At 41.1% G+C, this 27,108-nt stretch overlaps 1 protein-coding gene across 1 annotated transcript in view; it reads right to left on the reverse strand.

Annotated features, from left to right (window-relative positions):
* Positions 1–27,108, reverse strand: part of LOC109921648 (integrin alpha-8-like) — a 121,655-nt gene that overhangs the window by 62,089 nt on the left and 32,458 nt on the right. The window contains exons 5-10 of the mRNA XM_048614461.1: positions 26,910–26,959; positions 24,076–24,121; positions 15,040–15,168; positions 11,737–11,781; positions 6,190–6,233; positions 1,538–1,594 (exon numbers count right to left, since the gene is read on the reverse strand). Of these exons, the coding sequence (XP_048470418.1) occupies positions 1,538–1,594; positions 6,190–6,233; positions 11,737–11,781; positions 15,040–15,168; positions 24,076–24,121; positions 26,910–26,959 (371 nt within the window). The remainder of the gene's footprint in view (positions 1–1,537; positions 1,595–6,189; positions 6,234–11,736; positions 11,782–15,039; positions 15,169–24,075; positions 24,122–26,909; positions 26,960–27,108) is intronic.

The raw sequence follows: 27,108 nt of genomic DNA on the forward strand, positions 1-27,108 counted from the left end.
GCCACGTCCCTGCCAGAGTCCCATTCCGGGCTTTCCAGCCCTCGCCATGTTACTGCCAGAGCCCCACTCCGGGCTTTCCAGCCCTCACCATGTCCATGCCAACGTCCTACTCTCGGCTGCCTTGCCGGCCCACTCTCGCTGGCCCACTCTCGCCGGCCCACTCTCGCCAGTCCACTCTCAATCCGCCATTGCTGCAGGTCACAACCTGCATGTTCAGCTCCTGCCACATGGTTCCCGGTTGCCATCCAGCTCCTTCCCGACTCCTTAGGTAGGTAGTTACAAGGGGTGGTGGTGGGGGGGTAGATTTACTACAAAGGGATAGAGCAGAAGGGAGAGACAAGAAAGGAAGGACAAAGAAATAAAGAGAAAGAGAACTGGCGAGCAGATTCGAACTCCGAATGGAGCGGTGTACCTTGCCGCCATCTCGCCAAAAGAGAGAAAAAAGAGCCATTTGCAAGTAGGTAATCCCGGTTTCTCATGCTGTCCAAAACACCTGTGAAACAGCAAACTGGCATCGAATGAGTGTGTTGTGGTTACTGTCAGGATTGAGGGCACTGACCTGTGTGATGCTCTGAATATAGTCACATCCCATCTTCGCACTGAAGGAGTGAAACCCTCTGTTGCTGTGGCTCCTATCAGATTTTCTGCAGTTCTTGCAAGTCAGTCAGTGTGACTTTACACTGTTCAGAGGAAGGGTCACTGGACCCAGAAGGTTATCTCTGATTTCCCTCCGCAGATGCTGCCAGACCTACTGAGCTCTTCCAGCAATTTCTGTATTTGTTTCACTCTACAGCTTGGCTATCCTGCTCATCTACTCTTGTGCACAATCATATAACCCTCTGGGAATACAATGTATTCCTCTCTCATTATATGTAGAATTGTAGTCAGCTCCCTTGTACAATAGGAGACTGTTGCATGGTGACCTGGGAGATGCTGATGTCCCCATTCCACTTGATGCAATTATGAACTAAGCCACTAGAGGGGGCTTTACAGCTATCCAAAATGATGCTTATAGCTAAGTATCACATAATATTACAATTATCTTTTTCTGTTCAGCACATTTTTAAATGATTATTAGCTAAGCATATGATTAGAAAATTACAACTGTGGAAAATCAGTCACACTATTGTTAATACTATTGTCAAAATACAACGTAAAAGGAAACTTTAAGATGTAACAAAGCAGACGGGGACAAAAGTGTTTTAGAAATCAACCAGAGCGCATCAGGAACATATGCAAATTGGGATATGGTAATAAGTTGTGCATCAAAATCCAGGTACAAATTTGGCTTTAAAAAACTATTTGTAGTTAGAGCTTTATGGGACATTGGGAAATCCCAAAGACATTAAACCATTGGAAACTGCTCTGTAGGGCGCTCAGTGTTGTAATATAGAAAACACATCATTCAATTTGCTAACAAGACCTACAAATAACTATCTATTGTGGGTGTGGGTTGTAGGAGTCGATTTAACTACATTGTTACAGCTCCTAAGTGGAAAACAGGAAACCTCAAGGGTGCAAGCCAACTAACTATTACCTGTTCGCCCACAATAGTTTGTTTGGTTTTCATATCCGCAGAATCTAGAATAATTACCTGTCAAAGCAAGAACACAACAGAGTTTAAAGTTTATTGTTTAAATAAAGGACATGTACAGCTAGGTACTGAAATTAAGAACCTCATGGCAACCTGTGACCGCCCTATAAAACTGGCTCTGAATTATGAGGCACAGAAACATTGCCCTGGCCAGATAGTGACGTGTATTGTGGTTTTCTGTATGTAAGCCAATGCAACACACACAGCAAAGAGTTTAGATTTGCTTTGAGTCAGACATCTGGAGATTTATTAACAACTAAATATGTACTCTAATATGGCATCTCAGATTTGCATGGAAATCTGGGTTATATGCTTATGGCCTGCCTGTACTGCATGTAAAACAAAACTTTTCACTGTACCTAGGTGATGTGACAATAATAAATCAAATCAAATCAAATATGTTTACTCAGATTATTGTTACATTATTTATATAGGTGACAGGCTGACTGACAAATAAAAACAGAATTTGCTGGAGAAACCCAGCAGGTCTGGCAACATCTGTGGAGAGAGGAACAGAATTAACATTTTGAGACCAATATGACTCTCCTTCAGAACCAAAAGAGGTTGGAAAATGGGAGTTATGTTGTTGACAGAGGGGAAAGAGTGGCAAGTGGAAGCAATTGTGAAGCTGCCCAGACCAAAAGACAAAGGCAGTGATAATGGTAGTAAAGGAGAGATGGAGATGTTAAATGGGTGTAAATGAAGATGTGAAAATGAGAAAATGAGTCTGCTCTGCTGAGAGCAAAGTCAACAAGGCATAGCTGGGGTGGGGAGAGGATGTGAGAAAAATGTAAATCAGAGGTCATGCTCTGAAGTTGTGAAACTCAATATTGACTTCTTGAGGCTGTAAGCAGAAAATGAGGTGTTGTTCCTCCAGTTTGTACTAAGCTTTGTTGGGACACTGTAATGGGCCCAGAGTGAAATGTTAGCATGGGAGCAAGGTACTTAATTAAAATGGCAACCAACTGGAAGGTTGGGGTCTTTCCTTTGGACAGAGCGGAGGTGTTCTGCGAAGCCGTCCCCATGTCTATGTTTGGTCTTGCCGATGTAAAGGAGACTACATTGTGGCCAACAAATGCAGATTGAACGAAGTACAAGTAAAATGGTGCTTCATGTGGAAGGTGTGTTTGGAGCCTTGGACAGTAAAGAAGGAGGAGGTGAATGGGCAAGATTTATACCTTCTGTGATATCATGAGAAAGTGCTTTGGAGGAGTGAGAACGTGTTCAAAGTGATGGAGGAGTGGACCAGAGTGTCAGGAAGGGAATAGTCCCTGCAGAATGCTGACAAGGGAGGGGAGAGGAATGTGTGTCTAGTTGTGGCAGCCTACTAGAAGTGGTGAAATTGTGGAGGTGATCCTTTGAATGTGGAAACTGGTCAGGTAGGAAGTGAGAACAAAGGAAGCGTTATGGTTATTCTTGGAGGCAAGGGAAGGGATGACAGCAAGAGCGCGAGAAACGGGTCAGACACAACTGTGTGCGCAGTCAAACATGAACAGCCTATCCGCAGAAATGGAAACAGTTGTGTCTAAGAAGGGAAGGGAAGAGCCAGAGATGGACCAGGTGAGGTGGGAGAAGGATGGAAATTGGAAGCAAAACTGATGAATTTTTCCAACCCACCAAGTGATAGGCATAACTGGGACCCATGCAGTCTCCCATAATCATGAATTTGGAAAAAGTGAGAGAAGTTAAAGGAAAAGTTGTTCAAATTGAAACATGCTCAGCCAGGCGAAGGAGTGTATTGGTGGTTGGGACTGTTCAGGACTCTTTTCAAGGAAGAAGCAGACAGCCTTCAGACAACCCTGGTGGTGATTGGAGAATCAACATCTTGGTTTCTGCTTAGGCACTTTCCAGCCACTAGGATTCACCATTAAATCTACAGAGTTTGACATCAATCCTCCATTTCTCTCACATTCTCCCCCAGTTTGTGTTGTTTGACATTGCTGTCGGTGGAGCGGATACACTTCCTCCTTTTCACGCCTTCAGTTACACTAATTTTAATATCTCCATATTTCCTTTATAACCATTAGCACCACCTTTGTGTTTTGCAGTGAGCACTCTCACAATGTGTTCCTTTTGCTCCTCCTCCCCCTTTGGTCCACGATTTTCTAGCTCTGAAGAAGAGTTCGATCAGACTCCCAACTTTAAGACTGCTTTTCTCTCCACAGATGCAGCCAGACCTGCTGAGTTTCTTTAGCACTTCCTGTTTTCATTTTAGACTACTAGCATCTGCAGAATTTTGCTTCTATTTAACTGACTGACTAGCAGCCTGAATGTATGGAGAGTAAGATGGAGTCAGTTTATACTTGAACATCACATGTCATGATGTCTTCTAGCCATCTTAAATGTATGGTGCACTTCTGAGATCTGTGTAATAATACAACAGCCCATCGAGAACTAGTATATCATATATGCCCACCTCAATTTTATTTTTGATTCACTTACTGGATATGGACATTGCTGGCTGGGCCAGCTAATATTGCCTATCCCTGGTTGCCCTTGAGAAGGTGGTGATGAGCTGCACTATTTGCTGTAGGTAGACCCAAATGCTGTTCAGGAGGGAATTCCAGGATTCTGCTCCCGGGGACACTAAAGGTGCAGTGATATATCAGTCCGGGTGGTGAGTGGCTTGGAGGGAAACTTGAAGGGGGTGCTATTCCCATGTATCCGTTGCCCATGTCCTTCTAGATGGAAGTGGTTGTGGGTTTGGAAGGTGCTGTCTAAGGAGCCTTGCTGAATTTCTGCAGTAGATAGTACACACTGTTGCTATGCATCATTGGTGGAGGCAGTGGATATTTGTGGGTATGGTGCAAATCAAGCAGGTGGCTTTGTCCTGGATGGTGTCAAACTTCATCCACCTAGTCAACTGAGCTGACCACCCCTCCTCCATTTGCTATCAGTCAGTTCAAAAGGAAAATAAATGATAATCTATTAATTTACTTAAAATCATCTATTGGATGAAGGGACTTCAAAGTATGATGATAAAGAATGGATTTTGTGGTGTTGAGAGATGTTTTTAATAAAATTGTGTAAAAACCTTGTCCTATTTAGAAATTGTTTCCAGCCTATGCTTTTCAGAATCCCAAATGCTGTTAATGAAATACCAACAATAATTTATTCTGCAATAGAAGGAAATCTTTCAGGCAGCTTGACCACATTTCGTGTTTAAGTTTGATATAATTTACATTAAAATGAAATTAAGTCAAATTTAGTTCAAAAGGAATTAAAATTCCAATGTAACCAGAGCTGGTCAATTGGGATTAAGTTCAGATTAACTAGTTCATGCCTTGATGCTCCCCTCATTCCACTTCAGCTTGACACAAGGCAAGTTGTTTGAACCTCCCTGGGAAATAGTCAAACCCATTCAGTTTTGAAATGTCCTTGTCCTTTTAGGCTTAGGCATTTAAATTTTGGTAATTAAAGGCTTATTTTATTCTCTCAAGGTTTAATCAATACTGTTGCTGATGGAATGGCAGGAGAGGGGGAAGGTCCAGGCCAAAGTGATGAATATCATGAGTTTGACCGGCTCCTGGTCATAACTGGGCTTTAATTTATATTGAAGGTACAGGCTTGTGGTGGCCAATGGAATGAAAGAAAATACAGAAAGTCTGCAGAAACAAGTTTAGTTCAATATGGTTGATATAAGATGATGAGAAATAGGATGAGAAGTCGGCCATTCAGCTCCTCAAGCCTGCTCTGCCATTCAATAGGATCATGGATGATCTGACTTTCCTCACACTCACTTTCCTGCATTTTGCAATAATCCTTGATTCCCCTACTGATCAAGAATCTATCTCAGTCTTAAATATACATCAGGACTCTGCCCCCACAGCTCTCTGTAGCAAGCAGTTCCAAAGACTCTCAACCACCTGAGAGAAGAAATTCCTGAGAGAAGAATTGCGCCCCTTTATTCTGAGACTATGCCATCTAGTCTTAGACTATCCTATGAGGGGAAGCATTCTCTCAGTATTTACCCTCTCAAGCTCCTTAAAAATCAAACATGTTTCAATGAGATGCTCTGTCATTCTTCTAAATTTCCATGAATAGACACCCAGCCTGTTTAATCTTTGCTCATAAGACAATCCCTCCATACCAAGGATCATCCTAGTAAACATTCTCTGAACTTCTCCAATGCAAAGTTTTTTCTTAAGTAAGGGGACCAAACCTGCTCTCAGTATTCCAGATTTGGTCTCACTAGCACCTTGTACAGTTGCAATAAGACTTCCCTACTCTTATACTCCAACCCTCTTGAAATAAGGGCCAACATTCCATTAGTGTTCATGATTACCTCTGGCCCTTATGTGCCAACTTTCTGTGTTTTGTGCAGAAGTGCCCCCAAGTCTCTTTCTGTTGCAGGTTTCTGCAGTTTATCTCCATTTAAATAATACTCTGTTCTTTTGGTCTCCCTTCCAAAATGAACAACTTCACATAAGTGTGTGTTTTTTCAGTTAGACTAGGTTTGAAAGGGTGAAGTCTGAATACATCAAGCTCAGGTCTATCAGAAGAAAAATAACACAAAACATTTGTTTAACGTTAATCACAGAACTTGTCACAACGTGCCAACCTTCATCAAAATTTATTTAACAAATCATACATACGGATCCCAATGTGTCTTCTGCCCTGGGAGCTCCCAAAACATAATCTATAAAAAGAACAGACAGATTAAAGGGTTTTTTTTCATAACAAGGGCTTTGGTAACCAGATTATGTACAAAACTACTGCAGGCATTATGAGGTCTCACCGTAGCTTATGGATTCTGGGAGTGGAAACAGCTGAGGGAAGTGTTTGCGTAGGGGCGTTGGGTATAGACATTCCTGGTGGGGCCTCAAATGGATAAGCAGCAGATTTCTGTTTGGATCAAGGGAAGCACTCATTATGGTTTTCCAAAATCTCACAAACAGTAACGTGGGACAGACCAGTTTATCCAAGTTGTGTAAAGCATATGGGATTGCAAACATAGGGTAGAACTGCTCACGGAGTGATCTGGGCTCAATTGGTTGAGCTTTGGCCTCAATCCAGAAGATTGTACATTCACCCTCTGCCCAAGTGCCGGTGTGTGTTGTCTGAGCTGAAAATCTAAATTCCTAATAGCGTTTGACTTCTGCATTAAAGCCACTGCATAAATGCAAATGTTTGTTCAAGCTTCAGTGAAGCTCTGAGAGATTGTTGTCCTTGGAGAGAGAAATACTAACTCAAGGCTGTAGCTGCCTTTTCCAGTGGTTCAGACAATTACACAAGATCCTGTCTTTCAAAAGAGCAGGGATCATTTTGGGAGTCCTGGTCACATTCTTTCCTCCAATATCATTAGCGGCAATATCCAGATTTTCGAGTCATTTATCTCGCTGCAGTTTGCGAAAATTTCACTGCATGTAGATTAGCTACTACAACTGTCACATGACATGGTGAGAACACATCAGAATATATTCCATTCAATTTGAAGACCTTTGGGATGTGCTCCTCTGACTCTAGGCTCTTGAATATCCCTCATTCTAATCACTCCATCTTTGCTAGCTGCACCTTTCAGCTACCTAAACCCTAAACTCTGGAATTCCTCCTTAATGTTTTCATTTCTCCATCTCTTTCTCTCTCTCTCCCTCCTCCTTCAAATTTACCTCTTCGGCCAAGCTTTTTCCCACCTGCATGAACAGTGCCTTGTGGGACTCAGTGTTGGATTTTGTTTCATGATGTTCTTGGAAAACATCTGAGGATGTTCCATTCTGTAAAAGATGCCCAATGATGTAGAAGTTGTTGTCATTCTTAAGATGTGGATAGAATCTAATGAAGAGTCAGACCGTTTGGTCCATTGAGTCCGCACCAATCATTTGAAGGGCAACCCAAACCTAGCCCTCCAATCATAACACTGCATTTACCATGGCTAATATGCAGCCCTGAACACTATGGGCAATTTAGCACGGCCAACCCACCTAACCTGCACATCTTAGGACTGTTGGAGGAAATCTACATCGATCTGGTGAGAATGTGCAAATGCCACACAGACAGTTGCCCAAGGCTAGAATTGAACCTGGGCCCCTAGCACTGTGAGTCAGCAGTACTAACCACTGAGCCAACATACTACCCCAAAAACAGCGTTTGAAACCACTTCTTCTTACAAGTAGTTAGCATGAGTCTATTGCCCACCTGAACCACTTAGTTTAACGTGTCATCCAAACAACAACAGGGATAAGTTTCTGCTGTGCAAACAAATTCAATTTTCCAGGGGCAGACTGCACTGCGCTCCATTAACTGTATAGTCACATGAGTTTCTTCTATGATAATAGTGGAGAAACCAGTATGGGCTGTAGTGCTGGCTTACCCCTCGGGAGATGTAGCCCTGCATAGCATTGCTTCAAGTGACACTTCATGAATCGATGTATCTCCCATCAACTGTGACAATGGTGTACATTGTGTGCTGTTGGAGTATGAAGGTATTATTGAATGTGGAAATATGGCAAACTGCAGCTAAAGATAAAAGTGGCAAACACCAGCTGCTTCATATTTGCTACAGCCAGTTTGGGTTTCTTCTCTGTTTCTCAACCAGGCTCACTGTTTTATGGTACCAGAAGTCCTGAAACCAGTACTGTGACAACTGGTCCACACAAGAAATCCAGAGCACAAATTAAACGGCACTTTAATAAAATAGCTGAACAGATCAAGTGAATCCGAGCATTATGGATAGCACAGGCAACAGCTTCAGACTGCCAGTAAATCAACTATCCACTAAACACCAGTTTCAATCTACAGTACCATCTATAAGTACCAGTATAGTAGAGGAGTAACTGTACAATTGCCCCATAATACAGCACTTCCTTGAATATCACAATATTTGGTAAATTTGACTATTGATTAGATGCCAAGTTCAAATGGTCTCAATAATCCAAGTTATTTTGTGAATAACTTGCTGTTAATAATAAAGTTAGGAGTATTGCATGTTGCAAAGATATTAAGCAGACAGAAACTTGAAGAGCTAAGGTTCACTATGTGAAAAGCTGCCAAATCTCTGTTGAGAACAGGTTGGATTTATTACTGTCCAACCTTAAGCATGGCTTATTTGATAACCAGGCACCAAAGCCTTGGCTTTAGTCTAAAAGTAACTTCTAAATGTTAAAATCCAAAGAAAGAATGAACAATGTATAAAGTTAAAGAGATTAATTTATTTAAAAAGTGAAGGGCCCTGCACTTAAGCAGCATCCAGCTCCTGTTTCCCATCCCCAAAAGGAAAACCTAGTCCAAAATCTATCTGTGAAGAGTAGGTTTAACTTCTTATCCAAAAAGCAGCAGCTCTCATAGCAGACCCATTATGCAGCATAATGAGCAATGTCTCGAGCTCAAGTATCTAGAATGGGGCTTGAGACTACAATCATTATAAACTCAGAGACCAGAGTGCTAGCACTGAGTTGTAGATATCCCACTGAATAAAACATCTTGCAGCCCTGTGCTTTATATATACACCAAGAAGTCCGGTGGGAGTGACTGGCCTTGACATTAAGGCAGCTTTTGACTGAGTGTGGCATTGAGGAGTCCTTGCAAAAGTCTCAGCAATGGGAATTGGCAGAATCCTCTCTACTAATTGGGGTCCTCATCAGCACAAAGGAAGATGGCCACGGTTGGAGGTCGATCATCTCAGTCGTGGGATATCTCTGCAGGAGTTCCTCAGGGTAGTGTCTGAGCCCAACCATCTTCAGCTGCTTCACCAATGACCTTCCCACCATTGAAAGGTCAGAAGTGAAAATCATCACTGACATTGTATAAACTTCAGCATGATTCCTTAGGTAATGTAGCAGTCCATGTCCATGTACAGCAACAATTAGACTTAGATTAATGAATGTCAAGTAACATTTGTGCCACACATTTGAGGGGTAATGATTCATTTCAAACAACAGAGAAGCTAGCCATCACCTTTAGACATCCTATTGCATCACTATTACTGAATCTCTGCTGTCAATGTCCTATACTCCACACTGATCAGCCAGATACATACAGTGGCTACAAGAGTAGGTCAGAGGCTGGGAACTCTGCAGTGATAATTGAGAGATCTATAAGGCATCAAGGCTCAACCACCCCAACGGCTTAACATGAACTGAATGGGCAGATTGTCACTCTAAGTGGACGGGGTATGAGAAGCTGGGTGAGATAACTCCTCTATGGGCCAATGTCGAACATAAAAGATGTTCCAGTTGCATGTAAGCTGCCAGTTTATTTTCCATCATGAGGTCAGTCATTTTGGGCAGAACTAATCAGCTTTGTCCAGTTTTTAAAATCAGACCAAGAATGGATCCCACATCTGCTCTCAACAGCCATGGCTTCCACTCAGCACTGTGTTACTGGGAATATCACAGAGATGCCCCAGCATTAGGTGTAGACACGGTGGCAGCAGGCTGAAATTCCACTCGTCTCTATCCGTGACATAAATCCGCAACAGAAGAATTTGCAGGACAGAAATTGGGTCATTCCAGGTGCTGGTTCAAATTCCCGGCCGTTCAATGGTGCACGCCACCGCTTCTATCTCCAAGCATTGCTGTCAAAGTTTTTGAGTTTGCACTCACTGGGACTAACATGCAAGAAAACAAACATGGAAAGGGAATAGCAATTTATTCAGTATGGGAAGAGAGTACTGATTGTTTTGACTGTTGTTGGCATTGAGATTCTGCAGGAACTGTTGATTATCAATCTCAGCTGAAACTATTCAATATTGACAGTCAATAATCCCTGTACATTCCCATACCAACAATATTGTATCAATTGGTGTTCCATCTCCACATGTGGTTTCTTGTGGTCAGTCCCAATGTGGGCAAAACAAAAATTTTTAATTTAATGTCTTTTTTTTAGTAACGTTTATTTTGGTATCTGATTCAGAAAATTTTAGAATTAAACACTAATGTTACATTAAATGAATGCGTCAAGAAACTCTTTAATAATTGTTAAGCTCAGAAATCTGCATAATGATTCCTGTTTCAATTTGCTTAAAAGAATACCTGAAATTTATCATTAAATTCATTGCTGATGAAGGAACTTACTCTGGATCTGTTTCTCTTTGATACATGTCAATGTCACATGCCTCAAATGCAGTCGCACAAATACTTGTGAAAACCAATAATACCTTGAAGCAATGCCAGAGGCAAGGTCAGAAACCTTGTATCTACCCAACCATGCATAGGAAGGTCACATGATATAGTCTAGTTAGATACGGTCCACTCAGTGACTGATCACACACTCCAGAGACAAATCGAGTGGCTCAGAATGATCAAACATGAAGGCAGTAGCTGAGCTAAACTCAAAACCTTCATCGATATAATGCAGTCAGGACTGAGACTATTAACAGGAGAAGTCCCAAATGGAAGCAGGTTAATCATAGTCAGATCATCCAATTAACCTGCAGTTAACCTAATCTGACTGACTAGGGTATAACCATATGTTCTTAACCTTCCTCTTGTATTGATTGGAATGAGGTTGATTTCATTGAATATGAGTTCCCTGATTGGGGCTGTTAATCTGGGCCAATCAGGGACTCCTGGATGACAGACTTAAACAGGAATCTCAGGGATTTTTCTCACTCTAGGGACTAGCTCTGAGCTAACTGGTCAGAGTCCAAAGTACTGTACTCAAGTACCTAAAACATGACTTGCTGATGGGATACCAGTCTCTGTGGAGTTATTTCACCTCTGTATATATTTGTTTTTTTTTTAAACTTTAATTTTTTGGCAATAAAACTGTTGGATTTGCAGTGAAATTGTGTCAGTTGTGGTTCACAATCTCATGGACATGATATGGGTCAGGAACACACAAGTTTGACTCTCATTGACTGGAACCTCTCCAGTAGAAACAAGGATTTATTTTACCTATACAATCCTCATCATGTGCTTGTGCTTATATTGATTGCATTTTTCAATGGAGGGCAAGAGATGAAATTATTGGAATATGGTTTTATGGCAGTCCTCAGGGATTTTTAGGCTGCCTAGCACCCCATTATAATAAGGCTTAACTAGATTCTATTTCAAAAAAAAACTGTTGAGAATTAAATTCTCCTGTCCTATGCCGTTTTTTTTCAGACGATGTAAAATGATCCATTCTAGAGACTCTTGGGATTAATAAGAGCAAGTGTAATAATGTGACATTAGACTGGAATAGTGAAAGACGCTGAACTTTACCTTTAACAGAGTCTCCTGTGAATTCCCCCACAGTGAGTGAGTAACCTGTAAAGCAGATGTGTTCAGACTGTAATGAAGGTAATAACATGAGACACATTTCAACATCTTTTGAGCTGCATTTAACAGAGCAAATCTTCAAATGTATGTGTTCTGATTTTCCCTCATCCAGACAAATTACATCGTGCGCTAGAATCAGAATATCTGACAGGGTTATGAAACTGATCTGAGATTCAACTGACAATGTAATGTGGGATGTGGTACCAACATGACAATATCTTCAACAATCTTCTTTTAAATATCAATGTCTTGATAGATCAAATCCCTGACAGGAATGTAACAAAGGATACATATTTGATGAAACATCTGTTGACAGCTTCAGGGTTAAAAAACAATCTTGCTGGTGAGTTTTAGAATAGGTTACATTCAGACTGTATTTGAAGAAAACTCATAATACATCAGCGTTAGAGGCTTATTCCTTCTTCACTTCAAAGCCAAGTATCAGCAATGTATAAATTATCTATAAAATAATCTGAGGGCAGATAGAGACAGACAATACTTGCTGGCTAAGTCAGTGAAGTCCACATCCCATGAATGAACTAAAAAAAAAGACTTGAATATTTTGCTAATGGATGGTCTTGGATTCCTGATGGCAGTGTTGTGTGCCACATTATCTAGCAATTCATTCTAAGATGAGGTCATATGAAGTACAGGTTGTCTATATCAGGAGGGCAGTAACTTTTTTCTTTGTTTTTAAAGTTACTGTCTTTCTTTAAAAGCCTTTTAATGCAAATTAACTATTTTTAAGCTTCAGGGACCCTGGATTGGGTGATCTGGCACAGGCAAGTTGACTTGAAGGAGTCAAAAATCTGAAGGGATTTTGATGGATTCCTGCAATGACCAAAGGCAAATTAGAGCCATACCACTTGGCATTGGCAATAAGGAAAAAGGTGACAGAGACCTGGAAAGTGGGTTAAATGACAAGGGCTTGGACAAGGCACAGAGTTAATCACATGGGAAAATGAATGAACGAGAGAAAATGAATCTTGATTGAAGTAAACGCTATTAGTGTTTAGTTATCAGATCATATAGTGTGATACTCTTTGAAGATAACAAATAGAGCCAAGGTGACTGTTGTTGCTTGGCAGTTGCTCTATGGACTCTGAATAAGACTGATACAAATCGGACTCCAAACACATGATAACACAAGCTGGACTGATACCTTACAGCAGTACTGAAAGAATGTTAGGCTGTCATACATGTTGTATTTTGATAAAGCATTTAACCAGGACCTGCCACCCTTGTCATATCGGTTTCAAACAGCCCATTACACTTACATGAAGAAAGGGCATTCCTGCTAGTGTTCTGGCCAATATTTATCCTGGAACTAACATAATCAAATAAGATTATTAGGTGATCAGAATCTTAGAAGGGTTACAGCACTGAAGAAAGCCATTCAGTCCGTGATGTCAGATCTCTGCAGGAGTAATTCACCTGGACCCACCCTCTTTTTCCTGCAGATTTGCAAGCTTTCCCTTTTTGAACAATGATCCAATTTCCTTTTGAATGCCATGAATGAATGTGTCCACCTCACTCTCATGTAGTACATTTTCCAGATTCTAAATACGCCGTAAAACCAGCATAAAGCTGGATTGGGGATAGCTAAAGAATCAACAGTCCTGGCAAACTAGGAGACAGTAGTGGGGTCCACAGTTTCCTCTTGTTTTTTGTAAAACTGTGAAGAAATGTAAAGTGCTGTGCATAAGATTAAGATTATATCAAGGAAGGGTTAAGTATGTGTTCAACAGGCAAAGGTGTAAGACAAATTAAAGGAGGAGTTGTTTGATCAGCTGGCTGTCATCCACATGAGGAAATCCATTTCAGCACCTTCCAATTATTGGGCAGTCTACATCTACTTATATAACATTCAGAATCTGTGCCTTTAAAGGCACATCCTGATGAGTTACGTCAAGAGACCTGAAGTAGAAATTTATGAAGTCAAAACTTTTGACACTGCCCCGAATATTATCAGAATAATATTAATCAATGGCATTTTATTCAAGAAATATGTTCACAGGCCAAAAACAGAATTTCAAAGTAACTTGCATCAAAATATTCATACATACAAATCAAGTTAAAAACGCAGAACCATGTGAAAAGATATTAAAACTAGACAACAAATTTGAATAGGTAACAGGAAACTGATGGATGGGATCTTAAAAGAAATGTTGAATTACAATTATATTTAAAAATGGCAAGCTTATCTACCATTCCTAATGAAAGGCATTGAGATACTTACAGATTTCATCAACTAATTACTTAATTGACAAGCTTGACCATGTCTATAATAGGACTACATCCCATGATCATTCCATTCAACATCTTATAGAGATGAATTTAGCCAAAACATTGGAGTTGATCTTAGTGTGGCCAGAAGAATTGCTGAAATTAGGAAAGATGTATAAGGGGATTTCTGAAGTTAGTACAGATATTATCTCTTAGATATTTGCGAAACAACCTGTTCAGAGATGTCATTACACACCACTGGAGCAGGTGGGACTTGAACCTTGGCCTCCTGGCTCACAGGTAGGGGCAATACCACTGTATCACAAGAGCTCCATTTACTCTGTTTATTTGTAGGGTTTCAATGTTCACATGAAGGACATGACTGATGTTGAGATTAATTTCAATACAAACTCCTGTTTCGTTTTGTGCACAGTGAGGCTAGGGTGCTGTAAAAGACAGACATAGCCAGTGTCAACAACTAGTCGACATGGATTCTGGAAGGATTGTGGGATTTTAGAATAAATGACAAATTTATTGGTTTTCTTCAGCATGCTATCCATTCAACCACTCCATTCAAATCTGCTGGAAAATGTATACTCAAGATTTACATGTTTCCTTTCACTTCTGCCAGGATATAGTTGCCTAATCTTATGTCAAGGGGGACTCAGGTAGTGATAGAACTTAACCAATTAATGACTTACCAGAGCAAGGTATTGCTAGATTTTCCAGTGGTTGCTCAGCTAGGACTACCTAGCCAATTATAGCGTTAGTCTGCATGGGCCCTCACAGCCAAAGGAGAACTCCACACCTGCATGATAGGACTGTTCTATGATCTATTACTTAGATATTGGGATTGAATTTCAGCAACTTACATCATCTCTAATATAAAATCATATACAATAATAGTGCTCCCCATCTATGCTGGTCAAAAAAACACATAGATAATTAGTTGCTGAAAGGATAATATATCTAGAGATCAGTATTAGGTTAGAATTTAGAGAAAAATCATTCAAGTCTTACCCTCAAAATGGTTATCTCTTTTCCCTTTGGCATCTTCCGTTTGTCTCTTCTTTCCTAGTGGTCTGAGAGGATGATTACGGCTGTAATCCCTGACAATGGTGTCAATGTTGCTGGTAGCAAATAGCTGACCTGAGTGGGTTACAGAAAGTTTAATCAATTGTCCTTTAGGGATGTTATGCTAAAACATTTGTTGTAGATTTTATATATGAAGTGGTGCTGAGGTAAAGTATGCAGACACTATAGGAATGGAGTGATTGGGAAGAAAGCTGCGATTGATGCTAAGTAACAAGTTTTTTTTAAGAAAACCCTGAAGAATCGCAGATGTTGGAAATCAGAAAGAAAAATAGAAATTGCTGGAAACTCAGCAGGTCTGACAACATCTATGGAGAGAGGAACAGAGCCAACAGAAGGGTCACTGGACTCGAAACATTAACATTTGTTATAAGAAAACAGAGTTCATTCAGCAGTATCACTGGGAAGACACATAACTAAACAGCTTCAAAAATATGACTGAGACTTTAATTGTGCTTGAATTTTGTCCATGGAACGTATCTCAGACCACAACAACACTTGCAAAGTCTAAAACTGCAGCAGCCATACTGGGAACCAGTTTCCAGTCTGTGCATGAGCAGAGAGTAATGAGGGGCAAATCAGGATCACACTTTTCCAAATATGTGCATGATTTCACACCAAGCTTTCTCCGTGTGTGGCAGAAGTGGATGTAGCAGAACTTCCAACAAATTATAAAAGACAAAGTCTTCTCAATGTAAACTAACAGGCCAGGGATTTTCTGTGTGCTGCTCCCATTGTGTCAATGTCACTGCTGAAAGTGCAGCACAAGTTGGATCTCTAGCAAAGGAGAAGCACTAGCAGATCTGAGGAAACTCCCAACCATAATGAATCACATCGATCCCTGTTGAACATTAATATTGCTTACCTGTGTGGCACTTGCCATGAATCTGAAGGGAATAGTATATTAGAAATCATGCCCCATTATCCTATAAGACTTTGGAAGTGTGAAATATGACCAATTTAATCTCTAGAGTGGTTAATGCCTAACTGTGACTAGTATAGAACAAAGAACAATACAGCACAGGCACAGACCCTTCGGCCCGCCAAGCCTATGCTGAATCCTAGTCCTTATTTAGACCTGCTGCTAATTGCCCATATGTGGTTTCTATCCCTCTGTTCACCATCTATTCACGTGCTTATCAAGATACACCTTAAATGTTGCAAATGTGCCTCCTTCCACCACCTCCACTGGCAGCGCATTCCAGGAACCCATTACCTTCTTTGTGAAAAATTTTCCCTGCTCCTCTCCCCTAAACTTTCCCCTCTCACTTTCGACCTGTACCCTCTTGTAGTTGACCTCTCCACCCTGGGGGAAAACAGAAATCTGATTATCCACCCTATCTACTTCTCTTATAACTTTGTAGATTTCTATCAGGTCACCCCTCAGCCTCCATCTTTCCAATGAAAACAACCCAAGTTTATCCAATGTCTCCTCATAACTAAAACCCTCCACACCAGGCAACATCCTGCTAAACTTTCTCTGCATTCTTCATTTAAGATTAAAGAAATTCACACCAGATTTCAATGGACAAGAATCAAAGTCATATTTATTATAACAAACCAGGTGGCAAACATTACGAGTCCAAATGCAAGCATAAACTATATTCTCTTAAAACCTAAGCACGCACACATTCAGTCGCACATATGTCAGACAAACAGATAAGAGATATTTCCAGTATCAGGCAACCCATCATAAGCAGCATCACTACTCCAGCAAAGTGAATAATTTTTACAGAGAACATATAGCTAAAGTAGCTTCTCTCTGGAGTCTTGAGGTCAACGGGAATTTTGTCCAAAAGCAATCCTTTCCAAACATTTCCAGATATTACCCCATTTTAAAGGCTCAAACTTTGCATGACCTCCCTCCTACTGCAACCTCGTCCCCCCACCCACACCCCCCAACCAAGCCCCTGCCCACGCAAGTGAAGGAGGAAGCTTCAATTGCTGTCCTGTGGGGAGGATGGGAGAATGGATTAGCATGGTGCCAATTGTTTAAATACAAAGCTTTTTTTGGTAAAGAACAAACACTGACACATTTTTCACAGGTCTTGTTTGCAGCAACAACATGCCCATTGGGTCACACCGACTGACAGGAAAAAGACAAAATACATTTAAAGAGGTCTTGCAGCTGTTAGCGTTGATTCTGAGCTGTGGTTACCTCAGAGCTTGGGAACCAATAATCTCATTCACGGGGGGCCCAGAACCCTCAGTTTGAGAAGTTGCATCCCACAGTGAAGAACCATTCGTGTTTCTAGGGCTAAAAGTTGGTCTTGCAATGATGAGATCATGAAGTCTACTAGGACAATGATACACACCATCAATACTGATAGATAACCTGTTCTCTCTTGTCCCTCCAACTGTATTGCCTTTTCTCCAGCATTGCCCTGAAGGTGCTGTGTTGTGTTTAATAGTTTCTAATGTTGTTGGCACTGTTATGTCTCACAGTCAATATTCCTTTAAGAGACATGCTCATGATATCATCATTGTATAATAGCATGGGACATGAGGATTTAAGAGTTCTCACATTTCATCTTAGCTCTGATCACTTGAAGCATGACACTCTATTGCAAGCATGCTCCTCTTTTACATCAAATAGCTAAATATCAACCCAGTCATGTATGTGCCTGAGGATTGTAATGGGCGTACGTAAATTATTTGTAATAACCATCTGCCAGATTCTTCAATACCACAATATCCATGCACATTTTCTTATCTTATGGGAGATAACCCAGGCATTGTTACATCAGGTAAAACACTCCGTTGGAGGTACACTCTCATCAGCTGATACCTCTCTGGCAATGTCATACAAGCAACTAACCTTCATGTGACATCCCTCCTGCCTCTTCAATTCTAGGTTTTTCAATCAGGGGATCCCAGGAATGCAGCTAATTAAAATATTCCTGCTGCTATTGGGTATCCTCCCATTCTCCAACTTCTTCAGTTCATCCAAGATTCTGAAGGTTAACTTCTCTACATTCAGCCACAGCCTGTTGCTATGGAACTGCATGGGCTCCTTGTGTTTCGATGCCTTACTTTCATAATTCTCATTCTTCTATTACGAATCGTACAGACTTACACTCAACCTAACTCGAACCTCTAGCATATTTACAACCCTACACCACACTCCGCCATTGCACAACTTTGAATTCTCACTTCTGTGTTCTTAAACATTCCTCTACCTCCACCCACCAACTGTGTCTACACCATCAGTCACACAAGGATCCCACAATTGTGTTAAGGCCTCAATTATTCATGTTACTTATTAATGACTTGGAAAGTGGTATAGAAAGACATATATCCAAAACTGCTGATGACACAAAGTTAGGTGGCATTATAAACAGAGCAGATGATGGCATAAAATTACAAAGGGATGGTGATAGACTCAGTGATTGGGCAGAAGTATGGCGGATGGAGTTCAAGGTAAACAAGTATGAGGTTATCCGTTTTGTACAAGAAAAGGAACAAAAACAAAGTTGCTGGAAAAGCTCAGCAGATGCTGCCAGGCCTGCTGAGTTTTTCCAGCAACTTTGTTTTTGTTCCTGATTTACAGCATCCGCAGTTCTTTCGGTTTTTACTTAGACAGGAAAAGGATAGGTCAGGATACTTTCTAGATGGTATAAAGTTAAATACAGTGGATATCCAAAGAGACATGTGGTTTCAGGTACATACATGTTTAAAATGTCACAAACAGGTGCAGAAAATAATCAAAAAAGCTAATAAAATGCTGGCTGCTCCTAAGATGTGTAACAACATTTCTGAACAGGTTGATTAATTGAAAAAAAAATGAAATGCTGGCCTTCATATCTAGAGGACTGAAGTGTGAGGACATAAACATTATGTTACAGTTATACAAAACTCTGGTTAGATCCTACTTGGAGTGCTGTGAGCAGATCTGGGTACCACACTTTAGGGACGAATTATTGGCCTTGGAGGGTGTATAATATAGGAGTATAAGAATGATACCTGGACTTAAGGGTTATGGAGAAAGATGGTACAAATTAGGCCAGCTTTCTCTAGAATTTCAGAGATAGTAGGAACTGCAGATGCTGGAGGATCTGAGATAACAAGGTGTAGAGCTGGATGAACACAGCAGGCCAAGCAGCATCAGAGGAGCAGGAAGGCTGACGTTTCGGGCCTAGACCCTTCTTCAGGCCCGAAACATCAGCATTCCTGCTCCTCTGATGCTGCTTGGCCTGCTACTTTCTCTAGAATTTAGAAGGTTAAGAGACTATCTGATTTAGACCTGCTACTAATTGCCCATATGTGGTTTCTATCCCTCTGTTCACCATCTATTCACGTGTTTATCAAGATACACCTTAAATGTTGCGAATGTGCCTCCTTCCACCACCTCCACTGGCAGCGCATTCCAGGCACCCATTACTTTCTTTGTGAAAAATTCTCCCTGCGCTTCTCCCCTAAACTTTCCCCTCTCACTTTCAACCTGTACCCTCTTGTAGTTGACCTCTTCACCCTGGAGATAAACAGAAATCTGATTAAAATACAGAGATATTCAAGATATTTGAGATATTCAAGGTAGGGGCGTCATGATAGCTCAGCTGCTTCATAGCACCAGGGACCCGGGTTCCATTTCACCCTTAGGTAACTATCTGTGTGGAGTTTGCACGTTCTCCCTGCGTCTGTGCGGGTTTCGTCCAGGTGCTCTGGTTTCCTCCCACAAAGATATGCAGATTAGGTGGAATTGCCATGCTAAATTTGCCCTGTAGTGTGCAGAGATGTGCAGGTTAGGTGGATCAGCCATGGTGTATACAGACTCTGGGTGGGATGCTTTTCAGAAGGTCAGTGCAGGATTCAATGGGCCAAGCAGCCTCTTTCTGCGCTGTAGGGGTTCTATGATTCTATGATATTGACAGGAAAAGATAGGGTGGATAAAGATTCTAGAACAGCCTGAGAATTAGGGCCAGACCATTCAGGAGAGATGTTAGGAAGCACTCCTACACAGAAAGGATGGTAAATTTTTGAAACTCTCTTCCACAATTGGCAGCTGCTGGATCAGTTATTAATTTTAAATCTGACATAGATAAATTTTAGTTAAACAGAGGTATTAAGGGATGTTGGCCAAAAGTAGACATATGGAGTTAGGCCAGAGGTCAGCCATGATCTCACTGAATGGCAAAGCAGGCTCAAGTGGCTGAATGGCCTACTCATGTTCCTACATTCCTATCTCCAGAATTACGCCCATTGTTGTTTCTCCTGTGGTGATCACACAGGAACCTTAATGGTGTCCTATGTACATTTGCAAGTGCTCTAGTCATTTCAACTTTCTCCACTAAAAATACTTGCTTTTCATCTACTCTGTCCTCTTTCAAGACGCACATTAGAAACCACCTCTTTTGGCCAGGCATTTTGGTCATTTTTTCATCTCACATTTAGCTCCATTAAGAATTTTTTTCTCAACTCCTGTGAAACACCAATAGATGAAAGTAGTTGCAGTCTTGGCTGAGAGAGAGAAGCTGTATTTAAGCATTAATTTTCCACAGTTGAGATTAACTGGAATAACAAAAGTGCAAGAATATCGCTACAAGGGCAATGTATTTAAATTAGGCATGAGTGCTCATACTGCATCACATTATGCTGATGAGCAACAATTAAGAAATATTCTTGACATGTTGACTGTCTTAAACATAAGTGATGATTCTTGTGCATTAGAAATGTACAACAAAAGTGAATGGCATTGGTAAATTAAAAGCATTGCAGAGGAATCTCTTTCCATTTGACGGTCACATAATTAGTGTTTAATAATAAACACTCATTATGGATCATTTCAGAGGGAAACAGGCTGAATGAGAATTGAGCTTAAAGTAAATAAACTTAAAACTCAGAGCTTCGAAGGCAATCAACATTTTGGGTTTTATAATTAAATCTAATCTGTTAAATGAATCAAACATTAGTTAGAAATAAATTATAGGACTATTAAGGAAAGAAAGAATTTGCATTGCATAACATCCTACCATGTCCCCAGGATATCCAAAAGTATTCCTGCTCCTCCTGTTTCAATGTTTAAAAATGCATATTCTTACCATGGGTTGCACCCTAGCAGATGGTCCTTTAAGATCTCATGTCTGGCCACATGTCGGACAGATTTCCCTAAGTATAGCAGTCACCAGCACTATAGTATGAACCAATCTTACAGTGGGGGCCTCGAACAGATGATAACTTAGAGCCCAACAGGGTTCTGCATGGAATTTTTGTGGCAGTACAGAAGGCAGTAGACCTTTGGTACATAAACAGCAAGTGACACTACGTACTGAGGTTCCACCTGTCCCTGTATTACAAACGATGGGGCTGACTTCATTGTCACAGAACGCTCCAAGCAGCTGGACCGTTCTGTACCACCTATTCTTCATGGAGAAAATTGCAAAGAAAAGCACTTTTGACCACATATCCATCAGGAAGTGGTCAACACATAGCATCCTCGAGACCCTGAGGGAGAAGGACAGGATGGATTCTGTTGTGATGTTCCTTAAGCAGACAGTCAAAGGTGGAGGTAGAGACTGTTATACATCTCCTTCTTTGCTGAGGAAGTCTGGAGAGAGATGTAGTGGTTTTTGTTGAGGTTCATCCTGAGCAGCTCCGGGATCCAGGACACTGTGCTCTACAGCCTGTTCCCAAGGACTCACACACAAGCAAACATCAACTGTGCCCAGAGGAGCATCAACTTAGTGAAAGATGCTCGTTGATCTGTCCAAAACTTGTTGGTCTTCCATAGCAAGGAGTTGACCTCAACTGAGTGTTGCAGACTGGCTTATTCCAAGGTCCAGGACTATGTGGTGAGGGACGCACTAAAGCTTGGGGCAGCTGCCACCTAGGCACAGTGGGGAAATACCACCATCTGAGATTTTTCTGCTGAAGTTAAATGGGGGCCCGTTCAGTTATTTGATCCCCCTCCCCCACCTCACTCCTGGTGCCTCAGATACATGTAAATATAATCCTGCACATGTAAGAAATACCTTGTTTTGTTGGATAGAACCCAACTCCAATGTTTGTTTTTCTTCAAATGCCACTGTACAGAGCCAAACTGCTTTAGTAACTATGTATTTAGATATTTATGAATAAAGTATATTTTTGAAATTTAAAAAAAATAGCAGACAGTGCACTTTTGGCTAATTATGAGCATGTGTTTTACAGAACAAAGAACAATACAGTGTAGAAACAGACCCTTCGGACCTCCAAGCCTGCGCTGACACATATTGCCCTTCCATATTAAAACTGTCCTCACTTACAGGATCTGTATCCATTAATTCCCTTCCTATTCATGTATTCGTCCAGCTGCCTCTTGTATGCTGCTATTGTGTCTGCTTCCACCACCTCCTCTGGCAGCGCATTCCAGGCGCTCACCACTCTCTGTGTGAAAAACTTGCCTCACACATCCCTTTTAAACTTTTCCCCCTGCACCTTGAACTTGTGTCCCCTAGTAATTGAGCCCTTCACCCTGGGAAAAAGCCTCATACTTTCCAGTTTATCCATGCCATTCACAATCTTATAAACTTCTATCGGGTTGTTCCTCAACCTCCTGTGTTCCAGTGAAAACAAACCCTTTTCCCTGCAACCGCAGGAAGTGCTACACCTGCCCCCATACCTCCTCCCTCACCCCCATCCCAGGCCCCAAGAAGACTTTCCACATCAAGCAGATGTTCACCTGCACATCTACCAACGTGGTATACTGCATCCGCTGTACCCGGTGTGGCTTCCTCTACATCGGGGAAACCAAGCGGAGGCTCGGGGACCGCTTTGCAGAACACCTACGCTCGGTTCGCAATAAACAACTGCACCTCCCAGTCGCGAACCATTTCAACTCCCCCTTTTCTGATGAAGGGTCTAGGCCCGAAACGTCAGCCTCTCTGCTCCTATGATGCTGCTTGGCCTGCTGTGTTCATCCAGCCCTGCACCTTGTTGTCCCAGTCTATCCAACCTTTCTTCATAGCTAAAATCCCCCCATATCAGGCAATATCCTAGTAAATCTTTGCTGTACCCTCTCCAAAGCATCCACATCCTTCTGGTTGTGCATGCAATATTCCAAGTGTAGCCTAACTAAAGTTCTATAAAACTGCAGCATAATGTGCCTATCCTTAAACTCAATGCCCTTTCCAATGAAGGCAAGCATGCCATAGGCCTTTTTTACTACCTTATCTACCTACACTGCCACCTTCAGTGATCTGCGGACCTGCACACCCAGATCCCTCTGTATATCAATACTCCTAAGGGTTCTACCATTCACTGTATAATTTCCACCTGTAATTGAACTTCTGAAATGTATGGATTAAGCTGCATCTGCCATTTTAGTGCCCATGCCTCCAACTGATTTATATCCTGCTGTATTCTCTGACAATCCTCCTCACTATCTGCAACTCCACCAATCTTTGTGCTATCTGCAAACTTACTAATTAGACCCAGCTACATTTTGCTTCAAATCAGCAGAGGTCCCAGCACTAATCTCTGTGGAACATCACTAGTCATAACCCTCCATTCTGAAAAGCGTCCTTCCATCCCGACCCTCTGTCTCCTATGACTGCTGAACACTTCCACCACTATAAACAGAGCCAACAGAAGAAGTGGTGGTGAAATGCAAAAAAAAGGATAATGCCAGAAATCAATGCAACAGAAACACCGATCAGACTGTATTCTGGACAATAGGGACAGCTTATGTGATAGAGACCTACAAAATACCGAAGGACTCGATTGAATAAATTTAGAGAAAATATTTAAAATTGTGGAGGAATTCAAAGCTATCGGCATTGCATTTGGGCCAGTCTTTCATAAATCTAAGAGCTCATTCAGGAGCGCTTTCGTTTCACGGAGAAGTATGAGAACATGAAACCTGCCCTAATCATAATACCAACCCTATTCAGGGGATTTCACAAGTTTTACTCCAAAAACAGAGGTAACTTTTTGGGTAAAATAACAATAAAATTTAAAATTCGGCCCTTTAATATTTGAGATCCTTACCTTGCCAAAAGTAGCTGCCAGGTGCACCCAGTAGTATGTCTCCTTCCTAAAACACAAAGTATCAAACTCTTACAACATGTTGACCATTGCCTGACATGTGGATAGCACAGAATAACAACTGCCTGCTAATAAGTAAGGATCTAAAATTCTTCCATTTTGGCTCTTGTTGATATATTCTGCCAAAAGGTAAGGCACATAAAATAGCATCACCACTCATACCACCTATAGGGTTGTCTTAGCTTCTGCGGAAACTCAGAATGGCCAACCACCCTGACCTTTCGGGCTGTGTTGCACACTATTGTGGGGCAAAGTTGACGATAGCCTCCGGTTCAGGAGAAAAAGCAGATGCTTGGATTCAGGGATGTCTTATTGGCTGCAATGTTGCACCTTTCATGAAGCCCTGCTTCACAGTGAGTTTTGATGAAGCTGTGCAGCAAAGCCTAAGTGTTTAGGGAAGCTATATCGGCTTTACTGCTGAGCTGCATCACCCTAGGCATTAATCTATTCATTTAAATGACTGTAAAAGTAGGGGCATTAAGTCTTTTTCCTTGACTTGTCAATGCAGAATTCTACAGTATTAATACCCCGAAGCAACTATTTAAATGCTTTATTAACATTATGTTCTCTCTGTCTAATTTCTTACTCTCTCCTAATGCCAGGTAAGGTTACTGTCACCCCCAGGTGTCTTGGCCAATTGTTTATTCATCACACACAAGGCTGTTCGACATGAAGGTCACTGCAGATGAACCTAACAAACCCTGGCTCTTGTTTGGTTTCCCTCAAATATGAAGCTGCAATTATTTCAATGTCCTTTGCAAAGAGTGAAGCTCTTCTATTAAGTCTGTAAACCCTAATAATTTTCAAGGACTTTAACTTCATTGTGATCATTAGATTATTCCTCCTTTTCGAGATCCCTGAGAGAAAGCTACAACCACCATGTAACATGGAAGCTGTATTCCGCAGGCAGGAGAACGAAATGTCCTGCATACAAACATTGTTAACCTGATATCTCAACCCTGCGTCACTGAACGTTCCACTCCATGATTCTCTTTTAGCTTTATTTACCTGCAAAAATAATTTTAAAAAAAGAGGTTGAGGGGAGACCTGATAGAAGTTTATAAAATCATGAGGGACATAGATAAGGTGAATGCTGGGTGTCTTTCCCATATGGTGGGGAATTTCAAGACAAGGGGGCATATTTTTAAGGTGAGAGGAGAAAGGTTTAGAAAAGACATGAGGGACAACTTTTTAACACAGAGTGTGGTTCGTGTGTGGAGTGAACTTGCAGAGGAAGTGGTAGATGTGGGTACAGTTACAACATTTAAAAGTTATTTGGATACGTACATGAATAAGAAATGTTTGGAGGGATATGGGCTAAGCACAAACAGGTGGGGCTGGTTTATTTTGGGATTATGATTGGCATGGATTGGTTGGACTTAAGGGTTTGTTTCCATGCTGTATGACTCTATGACTCCAAAACGTTTCAGACTCAGGCATGATTTCTTTTCGCCTCTCATTTAATTAGTGTACTTTTACTCATCCAGTTGAAATCTTTAAATTGTTTTATTGTACTCTGCCTCACCTTAGATCTCTGTGGGATATCTCTATGCACAGGCCTGAGATGGTCCCTTTGTCCTGTACCTATATTTTAATCTCAGGAAAGATATAGAGGCATTGGTGGCAAATCAGAGAGGGTTTATTTGGTTGATTCCAAAAATGGAGAGATTTTCTTATGAGGATAGATTAAGTAGGTTGGAACTTAGAAGAATGAAAGGAGACCTAATCGAAACATTATTAAATTATTAGGCAGTTAACAGGATAGATACAAAGAGGTGCTTTCCTTTCAGAATCTAGCTTAAGGGGGCATGATTTCAGAGTAAGGCATCAACAGAGATCAAGGGGAATTTCTACCCTCAAAGGGTAGTGAATCTAGAGTTCTTTACCCCAAAGGGCTGTTGAGGCTGGTTCATTAAGTATATTCAAGACTGAGATCGTGAAACTTTTAATCAGTAAGAATATTTATAGTTATATGATAGACCAGAAAAGTGGAGTTGAGGATTATCAGATCAGCCATGATCTTTGAAAGTTGGAGCAGAATCAATAACTGAATGGACTACTTCTGCTCCGACATCTTACTGTCTAGAGAGAATCTCTAAATAAAGCAAACAGAATGTTGACCAAGTCTACAGTAAACATCTCAGTAAATGCAGGTCTAAATGGAGGATAGTAAATAACAAGTACATAAAATCAATCCCAGTCACTTCCACCAGTAGGGTACACATGCATGTTAGTAGTTTTGGGCCCTTGTCGTGCAATGGTAGTGTCCCTGCCTCTGAGCCAGGGGACCCATTTTCAGAAGTGTGTAATAACATCTCTGCACAGGTTGATTAGAAGATATCCCCAGCAGTCGAGCCTTGAGATATGATTAACTTGTGAATTACCCTGAACCACTTTATTCTCACAAAAGAGCAGAGGTATGACAATATACAGTTAACTGCAAGGAGAAGGCACAGAGTAAAAGTGACCCAGTCTTTGATTTCCCCTTACCATTGTCTAACAGACAGTGAGTGATATGAACATATATATTCTCTGAGCCTTCAATACACTTATATCAAGTATATTTATCTATTTTTTAATGAAGTCTTTGGTGTGTTTAATATATTTATTTGGGGTTCTGTTCAAATAATGGAAGACAAACATATGAACATGTTAAGCATTTGTGCATTAATGCAGCTTAAGATCAGTTCCAAGCTTACTTGCATCAAACTTACAAAAATCAAAGTTACTGCAATAATGGGAATGAAGAGTAGAAAAGTACAATGTTAAAGTATTACCTCTGTGATTGCACTGCTCCATCCAGCTTCACAAAAACGCTGATCTGGGACTGAGAAATAACACTGTCATTAACCATTTACCTCACAGGCCATAATTCCAGACACAGGCACAAGCTGTTGTGTTTGCTGGCTGAGCTGCATTTTAGATAATTCCTGTCTCTTTCCCCTTCCCCAGAAATCTCTGGACAGAAAGACCCAA

The sequence above is a fragment of the Rhincodon typus genome, chromosome 30 (genome assembly GCF_021869965.1).
Source record: "Rhincodon typus isolate 14 chromosome 30, sRhiTyp1.1, whole genome shotgun sequence".
Classification (NCBI taxonomy): Eukaryota; Metazoa; Chordata; class Chondrichthyes; order Orectolobiformes; family Rhincodontidae; genus Rhincodon; species Rhincodon typus.